Consider the following 20,481-nt stretch of genomic DNA (forward strand, 5'->3'; position numbering starts at 1 on the left):
TCTGTATCTATGAGTGTTTCTGTTTCACTTGTTCATTTATATTGCTCTTTAGATTCCACATCCCATGGATTTTTTTGTTGCTGAATTTGTATATCTTAATTCCTCCACCTTTTTCACCATCCTTCCAACTCCCTTCCCATCTGGTAACCATTAGTTCTCTCTGCATTTGTTTCTGTTTTGGGTTTATTTATTTTGTTTTTTAGATTCCACAAGTGAAATCATATGGTATCTGTCTTTCTCTGTCTGACTTATTTCACTTAGCATAATACCCTCTAAGTCCATCCATGTTGTCTCAAATGGCAAAATTGCATTCTTTTGAGTGGCCTAATAGCATCCCATTGTGTATATATACCACATCTTCTTTAGCCATTTATCTACTGATGGATACTTGGGTTGCTTTCATATTTTGGCTATTTTAAATAATGCTGCGGTGAACATAGGGGGGCATATATCTTTTTGAATTAGGGTTTTGGGTTCTTTGGATAAATACCCAATTGGTATTTCTGGGTCATATGGTAGTTCTATTTTTGACTTTTTGAGGAACCTCCATATTGTTTTCCATAGTGGCTGCACCAATTTGCAATTCCATCAACAGTGCTCAAGGTTCCCTTTTCTCCATTTCCTCACCAACATTTGTTTGTTGATTTATTGGTGATAGCCATTCCAACAAAGGTTTTAAGTCTTAATTTTAAGTGTTTGATCTACTTTGAGTTTCTTCTTACATATATAACAACACGATCCAGTTTCATTCTTTTGCATGCATTCAAACAGTTTTCTCAACACCACTTATCAAATAGATTGTCATTACCCCAGGGCATATTCTTGCCTCCTTTGTCATAGATGAACTATATAGGTGTGGGTTTATTTCTGGGCTCTCTGTTCAGTTCCATTGATATTATCAGTTTTTATGTCAATACCATGCTGATTTGTTTTCTATAGTTCTATAGTATTCCTTTTCTACATTTACCTAGCTATTTGTAACTTTACACTCCCAGATGAACTGGAAAATCAGCTTAACATAAAAAAAATGAATGTTTATATTTGCCTAAAGATAGCCTTAACAATACCATATGATTTAGGACCGGCCTATATAGTGATTGTGTGCCAGGAAAACAATTAGACTCCAATCAGTGGTGCTCTTTCTCTCAGTCATTATGGGCATATCGGTGTTTAATATTGTCCTGTGTTTCTTCTGTCAAAGTAGGTGTGTGTGTGTGTGTGTGTATGTGTGTGTATGTTAAAGTCTTAAATGTTAAGTCTAATCAATTTATTGTAATATAGTATGTACAGTAAGACAAGTGTCCTGTGTTTTCATCCTTTGTGACTTAAAATTTCTCACTTGTTTTTTTTTTTTGTAATAATAAAACCAATTTTTGTTTGTTTCAACAGCTTGAATTTTAGTAGAAAATATATTAAAGGCTGAAAAACAAACAAACAACGAGAATGTATAGACTAACTTGAGAATATTGTGCATACACTGAACAGTATTGAATGTTTCCATTCATTCACCTATGCAGTTTTATTTGTTATAACTTGAGGTTTTTCCCTGAGAGAGTAAATTTTTTTCTTGATATTTCTACCCTTTATTCTTTCATATAAAATTTAGAATCACTTTGTAAAGCTCTACGAAGTGATTTCCTGTTGGGAATTATTAGAATTGCCTAAAAATTGTTAATGTGGAGGAAACAACTATAATAATGGAGCTTCTCAAGGAATGTGGCACACCGCTTCATTTAGCCAAAATGTCTTTGTTGACCTTCAGTAAAACATAACTATCTTTATGTATCTACAGTTCTTAGGTTCTTTTCTCAATATTTTATATTATTTTTTGCTCTTATCAAATTTTCTAACTCTTCATGGTAGATATAAAAGAAAGCTGATGGAGGGAGGGAGGGTGCTTGCTTGTTTATTTTACGAGCCAGTTCACTGTTGGGAAAACAGGCATCCACCTGCAAATTACACAAACAAGTGTAAAATTACAATTATGCATATGAGAGATATGGGGGATATAAGATAATACAAGACGGGACAATAAAGGTTTTAATGAGGAAAACTGGTGAGGAAGTGTCCCAAAGAATAAGTAGGAATAATCTCCTTTACTGTAGATGACAAAAGAGAATTTTAACAGCAGAAAGGAAAGGCTTCATCCCAGAAGAAAGAACACCCCTTTACACTGAGTTTGCATTTTGAGAAGATGTTCGTGTTCTTTGCATTTTGCTCACATTTGGATGTGGGTTTGCTAGGACGGTATTGGGTCTTGCTTCTCCCACTGCACATGTGCATAGAGTTGCTTTGTAGTGTCATGTTCAGTAGGTAATCAGGTACCAGGTTTTCTGTTAAAAACAAAACAATAAGCACTGACATGAGGTTATGGGGCTGCAGACTGGTCTGGAGAGGAGTGTGTGGGCAGTGCAGCCCTGAGGGCGGGCAGGCAGCTGAGATGAGAGAATACAGCCCTCGTGTGTGTGTGTGTGTGTGTGTGTGTGTGTGTGTGTGTACACACATACGTACATGCTAGGGATTATGAGTCCTACTGTCTTTACTCTCCAGAAATGGATTTGCTCTTTGCTTCATACTGGGATTCCACATACCACTTCTTTATGAGTTGAAGAGTTTTGTTTTTTAGAGAAAACAAAGGAGCTAAAACTCCCCAATGTAAAATATTATCTCTTGAAAAAAATTCTATACGGGTCAGTATTCACAAGTAAAAGGCCATGGGGATAATTTTATTGTGTGTTACCTAAAAGGAAAATAGAAAAATGAAAGTGTATATATTGAATATGCTGTTGGGTGTCATAAAAATAATTGAAGTTAAAAAGTTATGAAGTTAAAAATAATTGAAGTTAAAAAGATACAGGAAGATGGAAGGATGATAACTGGGGAGTATTTTTTATGCTAAGCCCCCATTCCTATGAGGATTCAGATGTTGTCATTCTTGAAAAACACTTGAAACTTTTGAGGATAAAGTTATAGATAGAAACCTCTGAAGGAAATATGTGGGAGGATTACTTTTATCTGAGAATAAACTATATCAGCTGGGAAAAAAATAGAGGACGGTAGCAATTCAAATTTCCATTACAAGAGGAGATGGACTCAGTCCTGTCCATGATATGCAAGTAAATATATGCTTGCATTGGGCTCTTATGTAAAAGAAATTGAAACGTATTACAGAGCACAGTGAAAAGTGGGTTATTGCAAATGAGTCATAACACCTGTGTAGGGGGAAAGAGGGAGTAGAAAATTCTATGGTGCGGATCCCCAAAGCAAGTTTCTGACATCCAAATGTTAGAGCTGCAGGAAATACATAGATGGTGATTTCAGGGTTTCCTTTCTTTTTGTGAGAATTTACTTTTAGAGCACAGCTGTCTGAGATGTTTTTAACTTTATTTTCTTAACCGACTTTTCTTTCTAATCCACTACTGGGAAGTAACTTAAATCACTTTGGCCATTTACAATCACCAGGAACTATTTGCAGGGAGCATATTTTAGTTGCCTTTGATATGTATAAGTAGACGATACCTGTTCAGGTTTGGGGTGCTCTTCTCCCCAAATCTCCCAACTCGAAGTGTGCTTCAAAGAAAGGAAATCTTAGTCTGCTATTCATGGAGTTTATGTGTAGCACATGGCTTAAAGCAGATCTTAGAGTCTTAACCTGCTCTATGAGAGAGTTGCAATCCCAGTTGCTTTTTAAGGAACCTGAACTAAACCTTATTGCAAGGTTCCTTCTGGGAAGACATGACAGTATTCATCATACTCACCAGTGAAAAGCTGAGAGCTTTCCCTCTAAGATCAGGGACCGGATGGATGCCCACACTTGAAGGCATTATGTTAAGTGAAATAAGCCAGATAGACACAGAGAGAAATACTACATGGTATCGCTTATATGTGGAATCTAAATAGTAAAAAACTTATACTCACAGAAACAGAGTAGAAAAGTAGTTGCCAAGGGGGCAGGGGATGGGGAAAATAGGGAAAGATTGGCAAGCAGGATATAAACTTTAAATTATAAGGTCTGAGGATCTAATGTATAATGTGACTACAGTTGATAACAGTGTTTTGTATAATTGCAATTTTCTGAGAGAGAAGTTAAATGTTCAAACACACAGAAAAAGGTAAATATATGGGGTGATGGATGTATTAACTGACTTTCATGTCTCAGTGTATAAAATCACCACACTATGCGCCTTAAACATCTTGTAATTTTGTCAGTTATATCTTGATAAAGCTAAAGAAGTAAATTAACAACCTAATACCCTCTTCCAATCATTTATTTGTCTATCCTATCTAATAAAGAGGGAATATGCTAATTGACCATCACACCCTCACAAATATGGTGGTGCCCACAGCCAATAAGGAGAGAATATGCTAATGCATGTATTTTCATGTACTGGGCCTCTAGGTATTTTTTTTAAAAATAAATTTGTTGCTATATTAATCTCTCATGAAATTAAGGGTAATATAATAGGGAAAAATGATTCCTTCCCATAAAAATATTCCTTGAGTTTGCTCCAGATTTTCCATAAAGTTGTAGAGACTGTTTTAGAAAAATAACAAAACTATTGACAGTTTCCAGACATTAGCATGGGCTCTCAAAAAAAAAAAAAAAAAAAAAAAAAAAAAAAAAAAATCTCACATAAAACTATCACCAAGGAAACCAGGTGGCCGGGTAAATTCTGTGCTAGATTTCTAGCAAAACTGGAAATTGGGCATTGAATTGGGTCAATAATTGCACTTCTTTAGCAATTTCTTAGGAAGAACTAATGTCCTTTCATTTCTTAGGAAGTACTAATGAGCAGGTATATTTCTCTAATTTAGTTCTCAGCATCTATTTTAGATGATAGTTGGAATTTAGGTTAATAGTGATTATCTAATTTATTTAAAATCCCATAAATGTTTTATTTCACTCTGTATGTTGAGTAGAGACTTAGATTCTATGAGTATGTCACCTACTGCAAAAGCGTTGAAAATGTAAATGTTTCCTTTAAGTATTCCCAAAGTAACTTTGGGACTATTAGGTTTAGCGATGGATGGCAGAATCGCCTGGAGGACTCATTGAAACACAGATTGCTGAGCCCCATCCAGACGGCATGCCAGTAACAAGTGTAGAAATGTAAAGGGTGGATGTGGTGGAAATAGTAAAGGATGCTTTCTTCCCTTCTGCCTTGGCTACAGTCATTCATGTATAAGTGAAGTTTTCTAAAATTGTCACAAATGAGAGAGACGTTGGCTGCCGGAAACCCCCTTCTCAGACAGAAAGGAGAAATATTCAAGTCTGGGGAGAAGAGAAGGCTAAGAAGTGAGATGTAAGTGAAAATTATGCATTGTAACTGAGGTTCCTTAACTTAGCACATGCAGTATTAGAGCAATTTATACATTTGTAGTTAGACTTTTGAATTTCATGAATCTATGATTAGTCAGCTTATGCATTATTAAAAATACTTTAGATTTAGGACTTAGCTCTCTTGAGTTATTGAAGAGCCATAGAAAATTAAATAAACATAAAAATATCTGTTGCTGACTGCTGTGGCTCAGTGGTTGAGCATTAACCTAGGAACCAGGAGGTTATGGTTTGATTCCTGGACAGGGCACATGTCTGGGTTGTGGGCTTGATCTCAGGTCGGGGGCATAGAGGAAGCAGCTGGTCAATGATTGTCTCTCATCATTGATGTTTCTATCTTTCTCTCCTTCTTTCTTCCTCTCTGAAATCAATAAAAATATATATATTTTAAAAATACATCTGTTAAATGAGATGTTACATGGTGGTGATTTTTATTATGTGAATTTTAAAAAAATACTTTAGGGGGAAAATCAATCCCTTTGAAAGAGAGCGAAGAAACATATTCAGATTTAAATTAACTCTTAAATCACTAATTGCATAAATAAAACTTTTAAGATTTGATAATATACATTTATTTTATTTTTTTATTATTTTTTATTTTTTTATTAAATTATTATCTGTGTACATATTTTAACATTGTCTCTTCCCCCCCCCCCCATACATACCCTCCCTCCCCAGAGTTTTGTGTCCATTGGTTGTACTTATATGCCTCATGCACTGCTGGTGGGAATGCAGACTGGTGCAACCACTGTGGAGAACAGTGTGGAGTTTCCTCAAAAAACTGAAAATGGAACTCCCATTTGACCCAGTAATCCCACTCCTCGGAATATATCCCAAGAAACTAGAAACACCAATCAGAAAGGATATATGCACCCCTATGTACATAGCAGCACGATCTACAATAGCTAGAATTTGGAAACAGCCTAGGTGCCCATCAGCAGATGATTGGATAAAAAAAACTATGGTACATCTACACAATGGAATACTATGCTTCCATAAAAAAGAAGGAATTCTCATCTTTTGCAGCAATCTGGATAGAATTGGAGAACATCATGCTGAGTGAAATAAGCCAGTCAATGAAAGAGAAATACCACATGACCTCACTCATTTATGGATAATAAAGAACATTATAAACTGATGAACCAAAAAATAGATATAAAGACAGTAAAGCAACAAGCAGACTGTCAAATTACAGCGGGGAGGGTAGGGAGATCTGGGGGAGATAAGAGATCAACTGAAGGACTTGTATACATGCATATAAGTACAACCAATGCATAAATAAAACTTTTTATTTAAACCAGAAATTTGTAAAATTATTATCACAAGCATTCAGCAAACTGAAGTTTCTTACTCCTTTAAAAATGTCATGAACGCTAGCGAATGAAATGAAAACTTTAAATGAAAACAAAATAACCAGTATGATTAAACAATTTTTTAGGAAGTGTCTCACACAGTTGTGTGGAGCCTGATGAAGCAGAGAATGGAAGGAGACAAAGATGAAAGGGTTGGCACACTATTTTGTCATGTGATTTGGTTTTTTCAGTTGTTATAATGTTATTTGTGTGATCGGAAAGGATACATTTCCATTATTAACAATCATCATAAAAACGTTTCAAAGGAGAGAGGCCAGTTTTAACGGAAGCACAGAGCAGCGTTTCTGTATGTGTGACGGGCAGCCCTTCGGGCCGGCTGACCCTCGATTGGCAGGAGGTGAAAGCTGCCTTCCCCTCTGGAGCGCGTGGGGGCCGCCGAATGTCACGGTTGGCGCCTTTCTTCCATTGTCCAGGATCGCCAGGCACGGCTTTGCTCACTCATCACCCGCCCGTCTCTGCCCCGCCCCCGTGTCTCCACAGATCATTCTGTGTTTCTCTCCAGTCGGCCACACGCTGAGAGTTAGAGCTCGGAAGTTCCCAGCCATCGTTAACTGCACGGCTATTGACTGGTTTCACGCGTGGCCGCAGGAGGCTCTGGTCTCAGTCAGCAGGAGGTTCATTGAGGAAATCGAGGGGATTGAGGTACGTTGTGTCAGCCTCTGAATATCTCCCACGCACACTCACACACCACACACACACACACACACACACACACTCACTCTCACCAAAAGTCCCAATAAATGCTTTCCAAAATACACCTCCTATCAGAAAGTTGCCCTTGTTTGTTGAAGATGATAAGATCACCTGTTAGTTTACCTTCTTTGGGATATGATGGTTGACATTTTTACATCAAGTTGAGGTGTATGTGTGTCTGTCTGTGTCTGTATGGACAGACACACACTCACAACACGTGAGCATGTGCTATCATGCCCTGACTCGCCAGAAGGCCAGGAGCTTGTGAGAGCACGGTGCCCAGCACTGACCTACCCGGGGCCGAGAGCCCCGACTCCCTCCCAGGGGAGAGGTTAACGTTAGGAAACGGCGCACTGGTGACATGAACGTGGTAACGTGGGATCCGCAGGCAGAAGGTACCTACTGGCTCTCTCCCTCGAGTACACTGGTGTGCTGAACCCTCCTTGTAATCATTAGATGATAAAATGAAGCCCTACCAAATTCCAGGAGTGCAGTGAGCCCGGCAATAGCCTGAGAAACTTGTGTGAATAATTATGACCACTATTTGTCATATTAGTGATTTTTCCAGATTTTAAAGGATAACGTATTTCTGGTAGGCTTTCATGCCATGTCAGTGTTAGTCTCCATTAAAGGGGCTTCCTTGGACTCTCCAGGAAGACACGGGATCACTTTGAATTCCAAGCATCTTGTCACCTCACCTCTCAGAGGAACCTGAAGACAGAGCTCCCTGGGAAATGTGCGCAGTCACCACCCTTCCACACTGCCTGATCCGAAAGGCCCCAAATCCAGATGACGCTTCGTTTCAAGGGAGTTTCAGTGCTACTCACTGCCCTTTGCCTTCACATTTGAACCTTCGACTTACATGCTTGGGCGCAGGCTTTCTCTGGGCTAAGTTACTGCAGAGGAGCGTGGATGTGCCAGTGACCATTGACATCTGCTGGATGAGGCGGGACTTGCATCACGTTAAGTCCAGAGGCTCCTGGCAGGTGCCGCCCTCTGTCCCGTGGTATCAGGGCGCCTCCTGTAGGATGCCGAGTGCCGCACAGGGATGTGGAGAGCATGTTCCTCTTCCTGTGGGGCTGAGCGATGCCTGGAGACAAATTAGCCAGATGATTTCCTCTCAGAGCAGCGCTCACTTAACTCCCCCACTCCCTCATTTGTTACTCAGGAGCCATAATTACAACTCCGAGCGCAGTGCGTCCATGTCCTAAACACGCGTGGTGGTGCCTTCCTCCGTAGAGGTAAAAAAAAAAAAAAAAAAGCTCTTCGAATTTTTATTTTTTTGAATGAGCACTGATTTGATCATTTTCTTAGTTTTAATTTCCATGAAGAAGACTGAAGGTTATCAGCTTCATTTGGGCCCTTCTTATTGATTGACCTCATTTGCTGAGTGGAAGGGGCTTACACAAGGTGACCCCCCTTCAGCCACAGAGGAAGGATCCATTGAAGGCAAGCCATCTGGTGTGTGTTGACATGTAATTTGCAGCCAGTACTCATGCATGCAACACCCAGGGGTGTGGGCTGACTGCATCTATGTAAATGTTTGTGTTCTTGCCTGTTACCTGGCATTGAACTGAATGACAGCGGACAGAATGACCAAAATGATTTCCCATCCCAGCGCCACCGGGGACTTATCTGAAGACTCTGTCACACACACACCTCCTCACGGGAGATTTGGAAACTCCCTGGGAGTGGGGCTCCCGGTGATAATTGGGGGGAGAAGGGGTGTCCCTGCTGAGAAGTGCCTGGGTCCCAGTTTGGAACAATTCAAGACAAAAGGCGGGAGACACAGGAGTTAGAAGACCAGCCCTGGTTCTGCTTTTCGAGTCAGAATGGAGCACAGAGGTGCTTGAAAGCAGGCCCCGCGGAGAGGAGACAGGACTGAGCGGGAGGACACGACGGCCCCGGGGCTGAGGAGTGAGACTGGCCTGGAGGGGGCAGAATGGAGAGCTGAGCAAGGTGGGTGAGCCCTCCTGCTGCAGCAGCTCGGCCGCCTGGAAGCTAAAACTCTCTGACCTTGGTGTAGCAATGTCAACCAAGCTCGGCATCATCGGCTTTTTCAGTGAACATCCCACTTGCTGCCACGTCCTCCATCCAGAACGGGTGGCAGGGTTTGGTAACATGTAAATGGTGCATTTGAATCCCATTTTCTAAACCCATGGTAAAAAAAAAAAAAAAATCTCCACTCAAAGAGGAAAGTGGTTTTATTTCTGATTTTAAAGACTGATGTCTGCCGATGTCTCTAAGTTCCTTTGTAAACGTCAGGCCAGGCATGGAGAGGAGCAGAAGGCATTTGGTGAATACTGGTGTGTGAGCAGTGTTTCTAGTGGTGATTTTTAGCACAGTTTTTTTCTTTTCTTGGAAATATAAATAAGAATTATCCCATATGGATTTATGAAGTAGAAAAATAACCATTTGCAATAGAAATTCTATGAATTAGGGGGAAATATCCTGTTGGTGGGGAATGTTGACATAATTTTAAAAGAGCCAGACAAAATCGAATGCAACCAAATTTACCTTGCCACTGCCTAAGTATCCCATGGGCCTAAGCCTATGCTCACATGCACGGGGAAGGTCCGGGTGGGCCTTCATATCTGTCCCCGTTCTCCAGCCCCCTCTCTCCTTGACACAGGCACACTGATAGACTGTCCATCAGACAGTTCTTGCTCTGTGTGTCTGAATCAAATTTAGAGGAGCACTGGGGAAAGTAGTAGACTGCTGCTTTTCAGGGCTTTGTTATATAAACTTTAGGAATCTATCTCAAAAGTAGAGTCCAGTTTTTATAGCTGCCCAGGCCCCTGGGTGTGCTGTTAAGCCAAAAGGTCAGCTAAGTCAAGTGGAAGCGTCACTACCTCCAAATTAGTGCTTTCATCCAGTGCTGGCCTCACCGGACCAGCTGCACCGTCTCTTGCCTCATCTCTTTGCCATCAAAGGGGTAGCGGGTTCTGTCTCACCTGCTCACAGCCTCAGTCCTCAGCCCTCGGCCGCTGCTCTGTTTTAATGTTCTGTCCAAGAGCCACTGAAGTTACTTTTTTCAGTGATGGGAAATTCACCTGGAAGTTTGCTGGCTTTGACTGGGCTTGATCTTGCCTTTGACCCAAACTTGATCTCTAAAGGACAGAGAATTAAAAGCATGAGCAAACTAACAATACAATGTATCCACCAGACAAGGTGACAAAAATAAAAACAAACAAAACAAAAAAAACCCACCAAGAAATAGCATGTGACTTAGGAAACTTGTCTGGTGCTGCACTTAACACTTGTGGCTGCTTGGTCTGGTGGCAGTAATCTCGCCGGGACTGCTGTTCGTGCACCGTGACCATCACCAGCAGCAGAAGCGTCACCTCCCTGCATTTGCACTGCTCCCCACTTCTAATCAGCAACCTTCTAAGAAGCCCTTGTGCCCTGTTGCCCGGGTGAGGGGCTGGAGGCCATGAGCACAGGACCACTCAGCAGGTCAGAGGCCTGCCCGCACTTTGACAGGAGAGCCCGTAGTCCTAAATCCTGCTCTTGACTGTTGCACAAATGTTTGTTCTGAAAGGGGAATAGAAGGAAAGGAAGGAAAGAAGCAGAGTAAAAAGGAGTAACATGACAGTTTAAGGTTTGATTTTATGGGCAGGAGGAGGAAGGATAGGGAAAGCAATCATTTGCCCAACTTGACAGAACTGGGAATCTAACCCAGGTTCTAGGACTCAAGCCCTGCATCCCTTTGGGAGGGATCAGCACCATGAAGAGAGTAGGAGAGATGCTCAAATGCATTCCTGACTGTTAGGCATTTTTAAATCTCCTTTATTTAGTTAACCAACCGGATAACCACAAGGATCTAATGAAGGTATTCTCTCCCTTTACCAGCCCCAAAAGGGGGCTAAAAGGTACAAATAATTTTATAACTCGGCAGTTAGGAATTGTGACAGCATTAATACACATTCATATAGATATTAAATATGTGCACTTTTGCATATCCATTATATTTCAATAAAGCTGCAAAAAGTTTTCCTCTCAGTTAAACTTTAAAAGGAAAATATTCTTTCACCTAGCCCTTCTCTTTTGAGTAGAATACTTTGGAAAGTCTGAATGTAAAAGTACAGACCGATAAACTCTTTGCTGGTCTTGGGAAGGTGTAAAATCCTACATAACATAAATGATGTTTCCTTTATTCTGGTCTTTGTGGGAATGTTGCTGTCATTTTCAGTGGCAGGGACATCCGGGGCCTTCGCTTTAAGGGTCAGGGGCTGAGGTAGCACTCGGCATGGCAGCAGTTGTGTATGTTTTTCTGTTTACAGCGAGCCAAGTATGAGTGGAAATTTTTATTAATGTGAGGAAAAAGCAGTTTCAACTTTGCATTTGATTATGCTTGAATGCAGCATTGTTTTTCCAAAGCTGTTTCGTGGGGAAATTGGGATTTATAACAGTGTGAAGGGTGATTTTTCCCCTTCACCAGTATTGCCTGCTGAATACCTCCAGAATGGGGTCACCTGGTTTCATTAAGGGGCGCACATGGCAGGAAGGAGGTGCCTCACTCTCAGGTCTAAAAGGGGAAAACACAGCTCTCGCTGGTTTGGCTCAGTGGATAGAGCCTTGGCCTGCAGACCGAAAGGTCCCGGGTTTGATTCTGTCAAGGGCATGTACCTTGGTTGCAGGCTCCACCCTGGACTGGGCCCTGGTCAGGGCACGTTCATGAGGCAACGAGTTTTCCCCCATCCATGCTTCTCTCTGTCTTCCCCTCTCTTTCCCACTCTCTACAAACCAGTGGGAAAATATCTTCAGGATTAAAAATAAAATAATAAAAAAATAAATACAAGGGGAAAACACAGCATGGCCTTGCCATCCCTGCCGCAGCCCCAGCAGCCATCTCCTCCCTTCTCCGCCCCCCCCCCCCCCCAAAAAAAAAGCTGGAGAGAAATAAATGGCAGAATAAATAATTTATGCTAATGAAATTACTGCAATTAGTAGTTCTACAATGACCCTTTAAAAGCCACAGCTGTTAATGTCAGGAAGTGCTGTCACTACTGACCTTATCATAAGAGAAAGTGACAAATGGAGAATGCAGGGAAGACCAGTCATCAAAGAGGTCTGTTCTGGACCGATTAGAGTTTTCTGAAAAACAGTGTGAATTGCAGCCAGCTGCTCCCTGGCTCCGGGGGCCTCCCATGCTGAGCCGTTTTGTTAAGCCCCATAACAATAACCGGTAGTTATTTTGCCCCATTGAGACAAGTCGTCTGGGGCCACTTCCAGCTCTCCCGGAAACCACTTCTTCCACGGATTTACAAATGACACTGTTGTTTAAGGGAGCGTCCAGGGCGGCCCCAGAGCAGGCCAGGGTCGCTCTGCAAGGACATTGCACTTGGCCAGGGAGGTGTGTATCTACGTTACCAAAGCATATCTGCTGCACCCTTCCAGTTCACATTACAAGGCAGAACGGGAGTGGATTTTCACCCATGTTTATATTGTCAGGCTCCTTTAAACATAAAATCCTGCCCAGATGGCATGGCTCAGTGGTTGAGCATCTGTCTACCTGTGAACTAGGAGGTCATGGTTTAATTCCCAGTCAGGGCACATGCCCCGGTCGTGGGCTCATTCCCTAGTGTGGGGTGTGCAGGAGGCAGCCAAATCAATGATTCCCTCTCATTCATGTTTCTATCCCTCTCTGAAATCAATAAAAAATATTTTAAAAAATAATAATAAATAAAAGGTTTTGCTTCTGCTACTGGTGATGGATTTGTATTCAAGATTTAATTTTTCCTTTAAAAACGTGTCCATTACTAGTGAAATGGACTTTCAATGGGCAGAACAATCTAAAACGTAGGCATTTTAAACCCACCTGGGAATTTTTCCCGCGGAGGGGAAGCTGAGCGCTTGTTTTTCCGCCCCGAGGACTGGCCTGTCTCTCCTCACACCCCCGGCTCTCATATTGATGGAAGCATTTAACTGCATCACCAGCCACTTGTGCACCATTTTCCCAAAGATGCCTGCGTGTTATTGACAACACTTTGGTAAATTATGTGTGACTTTCCTGAGAGTTGGTGTAGCTCATTTAATTCATATTAATTGATTTTTAGGCTTCCCTTGATTAATTGAACCTGGTTCATCTTGTACAGAATGCAATAAATAATCATTAAAATGAGGGAGATGTGACTCTACAAATTAAAAAGTTAACTACTTCAGAAGTCATAGAGGACAAATGGAAAGAGTGCATGGCGGGGGGAGGTTCTTCAGGAAATCTTCAAAGGAGAGTTAATTGGTTTTTTCTCCCTAAATGAGAATAGAAATGATCATGATATTTTTCTCCTAGAAGCACTGACTTTTATACTTCACCATCCCTTTTGTTTTTGCATGGATTCTTATACATTTTCATTTCTCCGTTTTCAGCTTTTCTTCTTTTTTTCATTGACTGCAGGGCTGTTGGTTTTCTTTGCCTAAAGTTAAGTTTGAACGCAACACCACAAATACTCCTCAGAGTACTGTGTCTCAGTTTCTCCATTTTGTCTTTCTCACACTTGATAGATAAAAGTCAAGCCGTGAAAAGCAGTGCTTGTGTTACACTGGTTTTGGAGTTTGGGGTGTGGCGCACATAAAAATCCTCTCCTCATTGTCAAGAAGAGATTAGCAAAGCTGACTGCTTTTTCTTGTCATCTCTAATCCTGTGGGTAGCTCTTAAGGACTAGGGAAGTGTTCCTAGATTCTACCGTAATTTGTTCTGGCTTTTGGGGGGAAAATCCTGTATAAATTTGGTAATTTTTCTTTTTTTAAATCCAGGGTTTTGTTTTGTTTTATCTTTATTGTTGAAAGTATTACACATGTCCCCTTTCTCCCCCATTGACCTCTCCCAGCCCACCCGCCCCCACCCCTGCAGTTTTGTTTGGACGTGAGAGAATTTCACATGAATTGCAATGCTTGTGTTTTCAGCCCCTGGACAAAGATTCCATTAGCTTGTTCATGGCACTCGTTCACACCAGCGTCAATGAAATGAGTACCAGGTATTACCAAAATGAGAGAAGATACAACTATACCACACCAAAGAGTTTTCTGGAACAAATATCCCTGTTTAAGAACCTGTTGAAGAAGAAACAAAAGGAGGTATCCCAGAGGAAAGAGCACTTGCTGAATGGCATTCAGAAGCTGAAAACCACGGCCTCTCAGGTATGACCAGGGTGGATTATTACCGACATCTATGCTCCTAACATTTTAAAAAATTTTATTTTTGAAGCAACATGTCAAACCCTATAAGACTAGAGACCTGGTGCATGAATCCATGCACCCGTGGGGTCCCTTGGCCTGGCCTGCTGGATCAGGCCAAAACTGGCTCTCCAACATCCCCTGAGGGGTCCTGGATTGCAAGAGGGTGCAGGCCAGGCTGAGGGACCCATCGGTGCAGGATGGGGGTCAGGAAGGAATGTGGGAGGTTGGCCAACCTGGGGAGGGAACATGGGAGGGTTCCAGGGCATGTCCAGCCATCTCGCTCAATTGGCAGCAAGCTAACCTACCAGTCAGAGCATCTGCCCCTTGGTGGTGAGTGCACATCATAGTGAGCAGTTGAGCTGTCTTAGCATATCATTAGCATATTACGCTTTGATTGGTTGAAGGGCCAATTGGTCAACTGGACACTTAGCATTTTTGGCTTTTATTATATAGGATACCTGATGCTACCATGGCTGATGTGGCTCTGTTGGTTGAGCATCGTCCCATGCATTTAGAGGTTGCTGATACAATAATCTAATGCTAAAATTTTACAGTTTGAGAACACAAAGAACACACTATTTCTGGTTTTCCAAGCTAATGTCTCTATCACTGATGGTTTGGAGAGACACCCTCTCTTGGCCTAACTCAGGGCAGGGCCACGGAGAAATGTTGAAATGAACAGGCATAGCTGATTCCTCTCTCCTGTCCCCCACCACTTTGGTGTCAGGAATTTTGTCACCTGCCATGGAAGTAGGACCTATTTTGGTCTCAGATTCTCAATCTCCAATGAGGGCATCATTTCCTGGTTGATGATGTGATTAGGGTTGATAATATGATTAGACCCTAAGACCAATCTTGGTGTCTGGTCCCTTTTTAGCCACCATCTCTCTTAGATAAAATTATCCAGTGTTGCCTGCATCCTCAGTCATAAGACCCCTGGAGGTTACCCTAGGAGTAATCAGAGAAGTCACATAGGATGCTAATCATGTCTGTACACCGGTCATCCGATTTCATTGTTAAATATAAAACCAGTTCACGGCATGGGTGTTGCTGCTGTAATTTTACTTATGAGGCTGACAGAGTGTAAAGCCACAGAGCCCAGCTTGTAAGGCGGGGGTTTGAAGCCGGGTCAGTATTACTCTAAAGCCCATGGATTGTCCATGGCACCGTGCTGCCTCTCTGTGACTAGTCAGGAGAAGTTAGAGTGGAAGCATGTGGAAACTAGAGAACGGCCCAGCTTTTCTCTGAGCCACCAGGGCCCTAGAGCTGGAGAAACATGCACTGAGGGGATTGCCACTGAGGGTGACCTCAAAGCCAGAAATTCCAGTGGTTTCTCTAGAACAGCAGTCACCAAATGGTGGTTCACGGACCACTGGTGGTCCAAAAGGTTGGCGACCGCTGCTCTAGAGCAGGGGTCCTCAAACTTTTTAAAGTGGGGGCCAGATCATGGTCCCTCAGAGAGCTGGAGGGCCGGACTATATGAACTACTAATTCCTACTGTAACACCTTGGCTGCGCTCACTGCCCAAAAAACCTTGCGGGCAGGATCAGACTCCCCTGGGGGCTGCATGTGGCCCGCGGGCCGTAGTTTGAAGACCCCTGCTCTAGAGTATTGGCATCAGGGTGTAGGCTCTTGTTTTCAAGAGACTGAGCCAGTTTTTCCCCAGCAGTGCAGCCAGCCCATCTATGTATAGGATCAACCTAAGCCATGAGCTGGTCGGGGAAGCATATGTTGGCACCTTCACTTTGAAGGCCTCTCTGGCCATGTCCTGCGTGCACTCCATTGGCCAAAGTACCATTTGCTTCTTATTCTCTATGCTGCGTATGCCAGGGATGGCTCTTTGGTAGAGCATAAGGAGAGAGTATACTACTGGGAAAGAGAAACAGAGGGAAGAGGTTTCCAGGTCAGTCTCCAGGACAGAGAGATGTGAAGAACAGTTTCCGGGAAGCCCCGAGAGTATACCCATATTTGTGCACCTTTTCCTTCCTTTCAAAGAACGTCTTTCTTTACTCTTCCTTTTTATGCACATTTCCTATTACTCTTTTTCTCATTGCCCGTTCTCTTCCCTTTTCCTTCTCTACCTATCTGTTTACTGGTAATGCTATCTCACTTAAGTCAAGGCCCTTTTCCCCAGTGAAGTCTTTCCTTGAGTCCTGTTGAGCTAAGAGAAGGTGAGTGGTTTTCTAACATCATCTCTGTTATGTGCTGATGAATCAAGGGGGTGGGAGAAAGGGAGAAAGAAAGCCAACAGCAGTTCACTGCCAAGTGCAGGGCAGCTTTGGGGGTGGGGTCTCCTTATTCCTCCTCAGCTGGAAGCAGCAGGCGGAAAGTCTGAGAGGAAGATCACCAAGTGTTGATTGAAGGCTGACTGGTGATTTCTTTTAATTAGGTACTTGTGTATGTCATGTTTTTAATACCAGAAGAGTGGTTGGGGTATATAATAGGTTCTTACAAGTTTTTTGTTTGCTTTTTAATCAGCTTACTTGGAAAAGGAAGCATCGTTTCCATAGTTTCCCTTTTACCGCCACATACTCCTCTTTAGATGTCAGCCTAGGTCTGTGGTTGGCAAACTGCAGCTCTCAAGCCACATGTGGCTCTTTGGCCGCTTGAGTGTGGCTCTTCCACAAAATACCATGGCCTGGGCGAGTCTATTTTGAAGAAGTGGCTTTTAGAAGAAGTTTAAGAAACTTGGCTCTCCAAAGAAATTTCAATCGTTGTACTGTTGATATTTGGCTCTGTTGACTAATAAGTTTGCCGACCACTGGCCTAGGTCATCCCGATAACCTAGTGACCTTTCTTTGTAGGTCAGGCCTCCTATCCAGGGCTTCAGTCACTTGGCATATTTCAGACTTAATAGCTTCCTGAGAAGCTGAAATTATGGCTTGAAATAGCAGTTTCTTCCTGGTCTCCTTGGATAATTCTGTTGACTATGACTTAACACACGACCAACTCACACGGCTAACAACAACAGGAAAGCAAATAGCAAGCGGCGGTGCCCTGCCTTCGTAGAGAGGCTAAGGAGTCAGTCTTGCTTTAATGTTAATCGTCCAGGGGGTAGTCGCGGTGGTAATTGTGCTTTCAGACAGAGTGTGTGCAGAGCTTGCTGAGGTGGGGGTTACCAGAGTCCTTGCATCTGGTAGGGAGATGTCATCCCGCATGATGGAAGCACTAAAGTGCTTTTAGCAATTGAGTCAGAATAAGTGGTTATAATTGTTTTGTTTTTGTTTTTTTGCTCCTATGGTTTTAACAAAATAGTAATGTTCATACTCGAGGAAAATAAGTGGAACAAAGAGCTAATTATCATCAAGATGTGTGAAGCTGCTTCCACGAGTTATATTTTTTCTCCCTAGCACGTCACTCATGCTTTTATTGACATGGTCCTCAAACTTAGGAGCCGGGTGGTACCTTCGGAACCTCATGAAATCCCAGCGTAAAAGGTGGGAAAATCGTTCTTTAGCGCAGACAAACTTGATGCATCAGGGAGACTGGGGTGTCACAGGAGCTGAAGGAGGTTATTCCGGGCCCCTCCCCCAAGAAGAATTCACATCTGGGAAAGTCCCTGGCCTTCCATCCCCACCAGGCACTAGCGGCTTGCCCTCCTCGGTGTAGGTATTAAAGTGAATGCCCGCCGAAGCCGGTTTGGCTCAGTGGTAGAGCATCGGTCTGCGGACTGAAAGGTCCCAGGTTCGATTCTGGTCAAGGGCATGTACCTTGGTTGAGGGCACATCCCCGGTAGGGGGTGTGCAAGAGGCAGCTGGTCGATGTTTCTCTCTCATCTACGTTTCTAGCTCTCTATTTCTCTCCCTTTCTCTCTGTTAAAAATCAATAAAATATATTTAAAAATAAATAAAGTAAATACCCTAGGAGAGGAAGGAAAGTCAGGCCACTTCTTACTTTGTGGGAAGAGATAAGACCGGTCTGTGGGCATTTCTATCAAAATAAGCAGCTGATGAAGCAAACAGATAACAGCCAAAGAGCACTGACCGCTTTAACATCTGAAGTGTCCTGCCACGTGTTGGAGAAGGAAAGCATGGTCTTTCCAGCTTGTCACCCTGGATTTGACTGGATTTGACTGCCTGGAGCCTGAGCCGCACAAAACCAAGAAAGCAGGGGGGCCGGAAACTGGTTTGGCTCAGTGGATAGAGCGTCAGCCTGTGGACTGAAAGGTCCCAGGTTCGATTCCAGTCAAGGGCATGTACATTGGTTGTGGGCACATCCCCTGTAGGAGGTGTGCAGGAGGCAGCTGGTTGATGATTCTCTCTCATCAATGTTTCTAGCTCTCTATCCCTCTCCCTTCCTCTCTGTAAAAAATCAATAAAATATATATATTAAAAAAAAAAAAGGGGGGGAGCATGTGTTGTGGGCAGAGGTGGACACCGCTGTCAGTGCCTCTGGCTGCCCAGAATGAGTTGAGAAGATAAACTTCTGGTTGGTGCTGACATACATTCATGGCATTGTCCACAAAACCAGTGGGAAACATCATTCTGTTTATCCCTACATGGCAAAGGCTGGGGCCGCATTCTCACACCGGGACGGAAGTCAACTCAGCAGAAACAGATGTTGTATACAAACTGCTAGGGACCCCTGGCACCCTTGAGAAAACGAAGCTGTCTCTGATGCTTGTTACTTCAAAATAATGTCCTTTTTTTCTTCAGGTGGGAGATCTCAAAGCCAGGCTTGCCTCTCAAGAAGCCGAGCTGCAACTGAGAAATCAGGATACTGAAGCCCTGATTGCCAAGATCGGGCTCCAGACAGAGAAAGTGAGCCGGGAAAAGGCCATCGCCGACGCCGAGGAGCAAAAGGTCAGGCCCGATCTACCACTTAGGGTGCCGAGCTATATTTAGCACAAAATCAGCGTTAGTAGGTGAACAGTTTTGAACAACTTCCTCTCCAAGGGGCATAAAATCTAGAGAATTATTATAGTTACACATGTAACAGCATTTCACACCATGATTACCACTTGACCTTTCTTTACATTATGCATTTTCCCAACCTTTTAGCTCCTTTAATGATATGGAAGAACAATAAATACTGAGCTCATTCAAGCATATAATGGATGTGGATCTTGAACATCAGGCCTATTTGTAATACAGTAAAGGTCATGAAGGCTCCGCTGAGGTTTCTAAAGGGTCTCAGTTTTTAGGCAAATTGAACAACTCAATTGTTAACAAAGCCCATTCCGTCACTTTGCAAAATGGTTTTCAAATTTTGCATTTTAATCATACAACTTGAGTTTATTATTAAATTCTAAGCTAAATTTGTTCTTTTTTTTTTTTTTTATCCGATGGAGGCTCTGGCATTTTGTATAATGTTTTATTGTTGGAAACAATTACTTTTAAGCTTCTATAAAATCTGCTTTCTTTGCACTTAGATATCCAGCCATTCTGGAATAAATATAACTTCTTTTGTCTTTTTTTTTTTTTTTTTTTTTTACCAGAACTTCAGCTGCAAATGGAAGGGATTTCTTTATCTTATTTTCCAAAATAAATAGTACAGTAAACATAAAACTAATAAGTATTTGTTTAAAAATTGAATATATATGTTTGTGTGTGTAAGGTAAATTCTCTTATTTTAGGCAATTATATTCAGGCCTTAGTTAATAAATAATTGTAAATTGCCACATGCTTATAGCCACTGAGTCAGTAGCCATTGGTCCATTATCCAGGGTGGGCCTGGCTGACACGCCCCAGAGCTGTGGGTCAAAGGGAATTGCACCCCACGTCTTCCCAGATCACTAGGCTACGCGGCACGTTCAGTGTCCTAGTGTCACTGCACCTCAGGGTGAGAGGTATTGGGAATGAGAAATAAGTTAACCTTGAGTACTTTTTACTCGCACTTGTGGGTTTTTATATATTAAATGTTCAAGATTGCTCTATTTATAAACTGTACCAAAGGAAC

The 20,481-nt window shown here is 42.4% G+C and overlaps 1 protein-coding gene across 2 annotated transcripts in view; it reads left to right on the forward strand.

Moving 5' to 3' along the window:
* DNAH11 (dynein axonemal heavy chain 11) overlaps nt 1-20,481 on the forward strand; it is a 197,197-nt gene that overhangs the window by 110,747 nt on the left and 65,969 nt on the right. For both annotated transcript variants that reach the window (XM_084896194.1, XM_084896193.1), the window contains exons 53-55: nt 7,192-7,353; nt 14,311-14,544; nt 19,239-19,385. In XM_084896194.1, the coding sequence (XP_084752320.1) occupies nt 7,192-7,353; nt 14,311-14,544; nt 19,239-19,385 (543 nt within the window). The remainder of the gene's footprint in view (nt 1-7,191; nt 7,354-14,310; nt 14,545-19,238; nt 19,386-20,481) is intronic.

This window comes from Pipistrellus hanaki (assembly GCF_964339955.1).
Source record: "Pipistrellus hanaki genome assembly, chromosome: 10".
NCBI lineage: Eukaryota > Metazoa > Chordata > Mammalia > Chiroptera > Vespertilionidae > Pipistrellus > Pipistrellus hanaki.